This window comes from Polypterus senegalus, chromosome 1 (assembly GCF_016835505.1).
Source record: "Polypterus senegalus isolate Bchr_013 chromosome 1, ASM1683550v1, whole genome shotgun sequence".
NCBI lineage: Eukaryota > Metazoa > Chordata > Cladistia > Polypteriformes > Polypteridae > Polypterus > Polypterus senegalus.
In genome coordinates, this window is record NC_053154.1 from 172217898 (window position 1) to 172227731 (window position 9834).

General features: G+C 37.9%; 1 protein-coding gene across 2 annotated transcripts in view; it reads left to right on the plus strand.

The window, feature by feature from the left end:
- The window catches only part of sned1 (sushi, nidogen and EGF-like domains 1), a 188680-nt gene that overhangs the window by 58200 nt on the left and 120646 nt on the right, over nucleotides 1-9834 (plus strand). For both annotated transcript variants that reach the window (XM_039763063.1, XM_039763071.1), the window contains exons 2-5: nucleotides 609-896; nucleotides 3818-3958; nucleotides 4196-4358; nucleotides 7819-7944. In XM_039763063.1, the coding sequence (XP_039618997.1) occupies nucleotides 609-896; nucleotides 3818-3958; nucleotides 4196-4358; nucleotides 7819-7944 (718 nt within the window). The remainder of the gene's footprint in view (nucleotides 1-608; nucleotides 897-3817; nucleotides 3959-4195; nucleotides 4359-7818; nucleotides 7945-9834) is intronic.

Genomic DNA, 9834 nt, shown 5'->3' on the forward strand with positions numbered 1-9834 from the left:
ACAATTGTAAGTAAGCTGCAAGGATTGAGCCTGCCAAATTTCAGCCTTCTACCTACACGGGAAGTTGGAGAATTAGTGATGAGTGAGTGAGTGAGTGAGGGCTTTGCCTTTTATTAGTATAGATTCTATTATTCTGATTCTTAAAATGAGTGCACTTCATTTACCTTGATATAAGTCTAATGGCTGCAGACCCCCTTCTGCAGACAAAGGTATGGAAAATAAAGTGGGAGCCTTACCAAATTTTTCTTATTAATTAACGGCATTGCCAAAGACAAAACTAATAACTAATTAACCAAGTTAAAATTCTCTCCCTTTCCTACATTACATATTGCCTTTCTCATTCACTCCAAAAAAATGTGAATATGTAACAGAATACATTTGTAAAAACACTGCTAAACTTTCAAATGGGAACTTTTGAACCTCTTTTCTAAAGCAAGTTAATTTTTGACAATGTTCCAATGAAAAGTTTTCACCTGCACAAGAACATTTTAAACTCATTTGTTTGACTGTGTACACTGTTCACAAGCTGCCAAAAGCTGGCATGGTGATTCTGTCTCCTCTAAATGTTAAGCCTAATGAATTGCTTGTTGTGTGTTTACATGAAACAGGTGAACAACAATGGCCTTGTGTCATTTCTTCGAGAAGTGTCTCAGTTTACACCTGTGGCATTCCCAATCGCAGGAGACAGACGAGTGGTGGCACCTTTCTGGGCAGATGTGGATAACCGTCGTGCAGGGGAGGTGTTTTACCGCGAGAGTAAGGACCCTACCATCCTTCAGAGGACGGCTGATGACATCCACCAATACTTCCCTGAATTCCCAATGTTCACTGCTACCTGGGCACTGATCGCGACCTGGTACCGAGTTACATTCTTTGGAGGTAGCTCCTTCTCTCCGGTAATCATTTTGTTCTTCCCATACAGTATGTACTGTATAACAATAAATAAAAAAACTAAATGCAATTTATTTTAATAAAGCCAGAAAAGATCAATAAAATCTTAAATTACTGTGTAATATACTCTATCTACCTGTCCAAGCAATTTTTACATAATCTCAAGAATCTTTTAATTTGCTTATTAAGGCATTTTGGAATATTTTAAAAAATACACCATTAGGATGGTTCAGGTTAGGGAGGCTTGCTTTTTCTGCTTACTTTGAATCTTTCCAGACTCTTTTTGAAATAAGTTTTTTCATCTGACGATAACGTTCTGCTTCTGACCTCCTCTGAGTCTGATCTCCTCTGACCAAATTACAAAATTTTGTTGACTGAAAAAAATGACGTTCTTCATATGTTTATACCTTGACTACAAAATAGGCAGCATGTAGGTTACTGACAAAATGTGCCAATGTAGTAGGCACGATCAAATTCTCCAATGAGGATCTGACACAAAATTGACTTTTCGATGTACACTTGTACATGTATTTTAACATGACTTTTTTCTGTGTAGTTCAGTTTACCTTCTACATTAAGTTGGGCAGATTAGACAGACTATTGACTTCAGATCATGAAAGCAGAGAAAACACAGTAGTTTGCTGACATGACTCTGTTGGCTGGATTTCATATTTCAAATACCAACTTAAAATGTGCTATCTATCTATCTATCTATCTATCTATCTATCTATCTATCTATCTATCTATCTATCTATCTATTTTTCAGTTATTGCAAATTTTTTCAATTATCTCACTTTTACTATTGTGGTATGATTCACAGATTTTAGTACTGTCTTAAAATTAACGTAATTCTTGCCTTGTGCTCAGTGTGACTGGAACAGAATTTGTTACCGCTAATATGGCATAAATGGGTGTGGCCTGAAGAGGGCATCTTGTACCCCAAATCCCAGACATAACTGACCACAACTCAAGTCCTCGGTTCAAATAATCTTTGTGCCAGTCTGTCCCTGCCATACCATCCCTCAGTTTCCTTACCTGGCTGGGAGGCTGGGATAATGGATGGGCAGGGGGAGGGACAGTCACAGTTTGCAGGCCCCCCCCCAACACATGTTAGAGGGAAGCTTTCCTGGTCCAATATGCACCCACAAGGCACAGTGGAATTTGTCTCCCATGCTGAGTTCTGTGGGTGCTGCCAGAGAGAGTTGCAGGAAAGGGCTATTCCTAATTATTTTTTAAATAATGAATAGAGTTCAAAAGCTGACAAACACTTTGGACCACCAGTATGATCTCTGAGCTGAAAGGTTTGATCCCATAATGTGATTCTGGGCGCAGAAATAAAACACAAAAAATGCTGCTTCATATCAATATCCTAGTTAACTGTGAATCAGGAGGCCGTTTAGAGACAAGCTAACTGACAGAATGAAGAAAGGCTGGGATTTTGAGGGAGAACAAGAGGCAGAGAGATGTGAGATAAGTTTGAAGCATTTTGTGCTAATTGGGAGGCAGTCAATAGATAATGCCACTCTACCAAACAGTCAAGGACTAAGACTTGTAAAGGCAGGCCACAAAGGAATTGTGGATTTTCTTTCTATTGCCATTCCCCTGTAACTTGTTGTTCTCCCTATAATCATCTTTCCTTTGCTTGCTTAATTTATTAAGCTTGTCTCCTTTTATCTACTTCTTTCCTTTGCAATTAATCAGATAACCATATCTAAAATGTATTATGTGTTAACATATAGAATTATAGTGAATGCATAATATTGTTAACACACTGTCATTTTTCAATATTTTGATATTTGAAGATATTTGAATTAATATGAATATAATATCTGAAACTTTATTAATATAACCATTAAAGAAACAAAGTTTTATGTATTTACAGTAATTTAGTTTTCATATTTAAATTATCCACACATCATTTTCTCATATTTTGAGAGTTTTACCAGTGCTGCAATTCACTTTGCCTTTCTGTAGTGTTCAATGTCATATTCTTGTTTGTAATATTAATTGTCCGCCAATGGCGTAATATGATAGGTCCAATATAAAATTAGGACTGACTGATGATTGATTGATTGATTATAATTAAATTGTCTTTAAGACTCCATCATCAATGTATCAATGGAATTTTGTTTTCTTTTTGCGTCTTGGATTAAATTTAGCAAGATGCAGTTTGGGTTGAACTTGACGTAAGCCGCTTTAGGAACTGAGTGAATGGATATATATCATTTTAGTGTGGTAAGTAGTAAAGTGTGCGGTGGGCTGGCGCCCTGCCCAGGGTTTGTTTCCTGCCTTGCGCCGTGTTGGCTGGGATTGGCTCCAGCAGACCCCTGTGAAGTTAGGATATAGCGGATAGGATAATGGATGGATGGATGGAAGTAGTAAAGTGGTTAGTGCTGTTGGCTCTTTGTAGAGTTGGCAGGTTCTCTCCAGATCCTTTTGGGCTTTCTCTAGGTAGTTTGTTTATCTCTCTTTGAAAAAAGACATTTCTATTAGATGGATTGATACTTCTAAAATGTTCCAATGTGCCAGATGATGGATGGGTATCCAGCGCAGGTTTGAGCAATGCCTTGCAGCTGCCAGAAGTTTAGAGAGGCTTTGGTTTTCCCCAAAACAAGGGGAACACAAACCTGAGAAAATGGTTGAGTAGAAGAACTAGACAGACTTTAACAAAGTGATTTACAGGTTGTCAGCAGCGAGAAATAACTCCAGTCTCTACCATATCCATGTCCTTTGATGGAAAGGCTGGCCATGAACTTGTAGTCTCTGAAACTAAAAGTGGCTTCTTATGAAGGGAACTCCCTCCACTCAACTCATTCAAGTGGCTGTCTAACTTCCAATTGCTCTGGTATCGTACCTCACTGCGGCAGGCTCGCTTTCTTTTTTTCAGCCTCCCTGCCCCTCACTATGTCATGTGATTCTTTCACAGGTGAACACTTTCCAAGCAGTTCTTGTCACCAATGGCAATGTCTCTTTCACCATCTTCCAGTATGAGCACATCACCTGGACCACAGGCATGCATACGAGCAGTGGAGGTGACTTTGCTGGACTAGGAGGGACAGCAGCCCAGGTAGGATTTGACAAGTCACAAAACTCATTATCTGAGTTCAGTCAAAACCTGTAAGAAAGTAACCATTTTTTTAAAATATTGTTAATGTTGATATTTAGGACATCATTTGAACAAACTGAGAAACTAAAATTAAATACAAAGTGATGGAAGCTGCCTCATTATTAATCTCATTCCTTTCAGCGGCTATTGCTCAGATATTTTTGAAAATGCTCCAAAGGCTGCCTACTCTTCTCCCAGGCAGGTTTCAACGCAGGAGACGGGACTCGCTATTTTAACATTCCTGGCTCACGTACAGAAGATATAGTGGATGTGGAAGAGACAACTAATGTGGGAGTGCCAGGACGCTGGGTGTTTCGTATTGATGATGCCCATGTGCAAATGGGGGGCTGCAATGATTCAGGTAAAAGGCAGTCACTGTCTTATTAAATGTTTCAACTGTCATCCACAACTCCTGGAGATGTTCAAATTCTGACATGGGTGCTGCATGTATGCAGTGTTCACATTCTTTTCATCTTGTCATAGGTTTTCCTTCCACATCCCAAGGCATGCACATTATTTGATTACTCAGATAAGACCCCATATGAATGAGTATATGGGTGTGCCCTGCAATGGGTTGCCCATTTTGTTGAGTATTGGTTCTGATTTTGAACCTAGCACTGCCAAAATAAGCTCCCATTCTGGTAATTCTAAATTGGATTGACACAGGTTAGAAAATGGATGGATGGACAGATGGACATTGCTTAATCTCAAAATGTATATAGTGTATTATGATTTCTTCAAAAATTTTCTCTCAAACAGAAACAATTCAAATTAGGGATCGTCAAGAGGAGAAATTGTTAGGACCTCAAGAAAGAGTTGCACACCAGTCAGAGTTAAGGTAACACCTATAGCTGTTTCAGGTTCCATTTGTTGCAGGATACCAGGATCTAATAATCAAATTACACAACAGGGACAATCACAGGGTACAAGAACATTGGAATAATGAGCATACTTCTTACATGTTGTACAATGCCTGCTTGGTTGATTCCATTTCTGTTATACTGCACATATTGGAATGGTAGCATTGCATACGTTATTGTGTCCTGTGATGGACTTGTTCCCTGTCCAGAATTCCTTTCTGCATTACACCTAGTTTGGCTGTTTCTCCCAAGATAGATCTTGACTCTCCCACAATCCTGAACTGGATTAAGCTTGTTACAGAATTTATCCACATTGTAAGATAAGTCAATTAGTTGTATAAAGGGTTGGGGTACTACGTGGTTAAACTGTGTTTAATTATGGTCAGAAAAAAAGAGAAAATAAATGGCACACCAGGGTACATAAATGTTGGCGCTTCCTCAAGCAAGAATCTAGGGTGAGCGATTGATCCTTCCATCTCAAGGGCAGGTTCAAGTCTAAATACTGACTTCCAGTGGGTTGTGTTTTTTTTTTATAAGGACAGAGGTTTGAGCAAGAAGAGGAAGATGTCTTCTGGTCAGTGACAGCATCCTGTCAGTTTGGGGTGGTATTACATAAAATAGCAGTGCCATGAAAATGTCCCTTATGTGTACATACTTGACAACGTATATATATATTATATGTTATGAAACAGTTCAAATTCTTGTGAGTTTTATGTTAATTATTGTTTCTATTTATTTTAAATTATTATTTTTCTTATTATTATGTTATTTTTGCTGATTCAATTTATTATTGGTTAATCATGCCTATTTAAGTTTGCATATGTTTCTTGTGCTTTGTGGGTGGTTCTCCATGAGGCGGGGTCACCCTGATGTCCTTGCTGCTGGCTCCTCCTTCTGGCTTTATATTCAAGCCAGAAGCAGAATCCAGCAGTCAAGCATCTCGTTGTTAGTTGGAATTTGTGAGTATTTTAGTTACTGTATTAAATTTCTGGTTATGTTTTGATCTCTTGCTTTTGTTTTAAGGATTTTGATTCAGGACTGTGTATTGGGACATTGTTCACTGTGGATTGCCTCTTTAGGCATACCCTTTTGCCTGTTTTCACTCTTTGGAACAACTGTTTGTTTATTTCCATATTGTTAACAAATCCCTCATTTTGTAAAGGTTATTTTATGCCCTTTGGTTCACAAGCCATGGTTTATGGTTACCATGTTATGTGGAAGTTATGTTAGCTAGAGGTGTTCAAAACTTTTTACTCGAATATAAATGGTGGTCCAGGTCTAATTATGCAATTTTCATTATGCTATAACTTATTAAGTTTATTACATAGAAAATCACCCGAAAAATCCCGGACCATTGAGAAGTGTGCGAACTGACAGCATGAAGAAACTTCTTTGCACCGAACTGGAATCGTCCCTGCATAAATCAAAGTCATCCAGATGATTTGGATCTTTTGGATCTGCATAATTACATCTGGACCGCCCTGTATATATAGTGGACACAAGGGCACGCAACTTAGCCCCAATACCTTAAAATAACTAAACCAACATTGTCCTGGCTTTAAATAAAGTAATTTTATTTCAACAAATACCTTTCACAGGCTCTTCATTCACAGTTCTTATTTATTAATTGTTGTTCTTTCCTTTCCTCTTTTTCCTCTACTCCTCTCAGGTGAGATTTGCACAACTCTTACAACTGACTATGACTCACATGAGTAAGGCAGAGCAAGTACTTTTTTAGTACGGACCTAGGAGTACATCTGGGGCAACATTATTGCCATCAAGAAGCACTTCCGGGTCAGATGGAACCTCACCAGGTCAAAGGAGTGTTCTTTTGACAGCTCGTTTTTGCAACACCCAAGTGCCCCATCAGGGCCACCCATCCAGACTACAGCTGCCATTTTGCCTTGTGGGTGTACAAATATGTGCTCCATCTGAGAGATGCTCCCTGTGTCCTTCCCTTATTATTACTTCCTGTTCAGGAAAGGAATGGATCACTAAACTGTAAATACAGGGGACATTCAAAAAGTTTCCGCACTTTTATATTTTTGTTGGAAACGGTGAAGGCGGGAGGAGTACTAATTGGGCATTAAAAAGTTGGTACAATGCTGGGAAAATTGCATCACAAAGGAAGGTGACTATGCAGAAAAGTGTTGTAATTTGTTTTTGAAATTTTTAATAAATAGAGTTAAAAAAAGTGCAGAAACTTTTTGAACGTCCCTCGTAATATGTACCTCCAATATATTAAGTGAGGTTGTGTGCTTATCCAGTATGCAAATCCGCACAGTTGAATTTATATCTGCTAAATTTTACACCGATTCATCATTCTACAGGAAAGTGGCCCTAGGAGGCATCTTTTGTATGCAAAGTTGTGCCTCACGATAAGTTTGAGGCCAAAATTTTTCCCAATGAGGAATTTATTTGGTGGCCACACCCACACTTTATTACACCCTGGGTACCACCTGATACCCCTGCTAGTATACTGTATATTATAAGTAAAGAAACAACAAAGATAAAGAGTTGGGGCACCATATGGTGAACCATGTGTAATAGGCAGGAAAACAATGAAAACCTATGAATGAATGGCAGACAGTGCTGCAGAATGACGTCTTTTCAGATGTGAGTCAGTGGTGGCAATGTGTTATACGGTCCCCCAGAGGTAAAAATGAAAAGTGATGCCTGAGGTCATTGTGCTGTTGAACTTATATTCTGAGGACAACAAAAGGGAGAGGATGTGACAACTGTGACAACCCCCGAATATTGAATGGAGTTACCAATAGCAAATAATTCCTGAAATTGTCCCCCATTCACACATTTGACTATATGTATAGTATATGCAGTATACATATATATTTATTATAATTAGTCTGCATCAATGTGAAAATAAAAGCTAATCCAACTACTAAAAATAGAGCTTCTATTAGGATGTTCCTAATTATTAATTCTGACATTTTTATCTCATAGCATCTGTTTGTCAAAATCTTCGGCCCTGTATGAATGGAGGCCACTGTATTGATGACTGTATCACCGGTAACCCCTCATACACATGCTCCTGTCCTTCTGGCTACACTGGCAAAAAGTGCCAGTTAGGTAAGTTTCTTAAAGAAACTCTCATTCTTCTTATATGAGTTTGCAATGTAATCTGGATTCACTGAGTAGTTTACATGGAAACTGTGCTTTATTTTAATTACCACATTGAAAAGCAAATGTATAATCAGCACTAAACTTTCATATGGATAGTAGTGAGAATTCAAGCAAAATGACACCTTTTGTTATCTTGCCTGAAGAAAGGACCTTGCCTTGAAAGCTTGCATATTGTAATCTTTTTAGTTAGCCAATAAAAGGTGTAATTTTGCTTGACTTCTCAATACATTCATAATGGCTAACACAGTATAATACCTTAGTATATGGATAGTAAAAATAGGTGAAGTGTACTGTAGTAAACTGAATTGTGAGCAAGTTTAGTGTTCCCCACTGTCAAGAGTCACTGTCAAGTGACTGCCTGTACTGATCAATACTGTATGCATGAAGCCTAATCACAACAAAAGGGCTGATAAAGGATAACAGTTGTACAGTTGGATTTGACTGAGCAAGAAGGCCAGTTGGAGGCATAAAGTCAAGGTCAGGAAGACAAATGATCTGACAAAGAAGCATTGAAAGACAAAGGGAAGAAAAACAGCAAAAATCATATTTTCAAGTACAGTAAAAGCTAGAAAATTGTCCACATTTGGGAGACTGAAGAATCTGGATAGACTAGAAGCATAATTTCACTCATCAGCAATAATCACTATAATTACCATTGCAAGGCAAGCGTACCCGAAGTAAAGCAGTAATGAAATCCCTCAGATATAATTCAAGGCAAGGCCACTAAAAATGTCTACTCTACCACCCTTTGACTGTCACTCTGTTGCCTCTTAAACTATTGACTTTTATTGTCTTTTCTCCTTTTTTATTTTCTTTTTCTGTGTTTTACTGCAATTTGCCTTATAGCATTTATTAGCTCTTTGGATTATGTCATTAGCGTCTGTTGCTTGACCACTTCTTTGCATATCTTTATTTTTTTTATTTTTTCTGTTCTGCTACTGACCTTTATCCATTTTGTGCATGTCTCCATTGGTTGTTAATGAGGGCATTATCAAACACATCACTAACACATTTAACAAATTAAATTATTTGTCAGTCACCTGAAGCCATGATATCTATTGCTTGTGGATTTAGATAATTACTAAGCCTCACACTTTGCTCATAAAGAGATAATCTTGTGTATTTTGTTTTGATGGAAAGCATCAATAAATTAAATTAAATAACAGTTCATCCTCCAATGTATTTCTATTTTATACAGTGATGAGAATCCACTTCCATTCGCCAAAATGATAATTAATAATTCTTTCCATTCATATAGAGCTTTTCTCACTACTCAAAGTGCTTTTCAAAATGAGTGGTAATGTGTAGTATTCACCTGAATGATGCAATGGCAGCCATTTAGTACCAGTAAACTTACCAACTGTTAGGTGGTTAAGAGGTGAGAAAGACGGCCAATTAAAGACAGGGATGATTAGGGGGCCAGAATGACTAGGCCGTGGTGGACAATTTGGCCAGGACATTGAGAAACACTCTACTCTTTAAGATGGATGCCTATGGATCTTTTATGACCACAGAGAGTCAGAACATCAATTTTATTTCTTACCTGAAGGACAGTGCCATTTCTACACCTCAGTTCCCCTTACTGTACCTTATTGTCAGGCTTATGCTGTAGGTTACCATTTTGGTAGGCTTATCCTTTCAGATACAGTGCATCCGGAAACTATTAACAGCACATCACTTTTTCCACATTTTGTTATGTTACAGCCTTATTCATTTTTTCCTCAGAATTCTACACACAACACCCCATAATGACAATGTGAAAAAAGTTTACTTGAGGTTTTTGCAAATTTATTTAAAAAAAAAAAACTGAGATATCACATGTACATAAGTATTCGC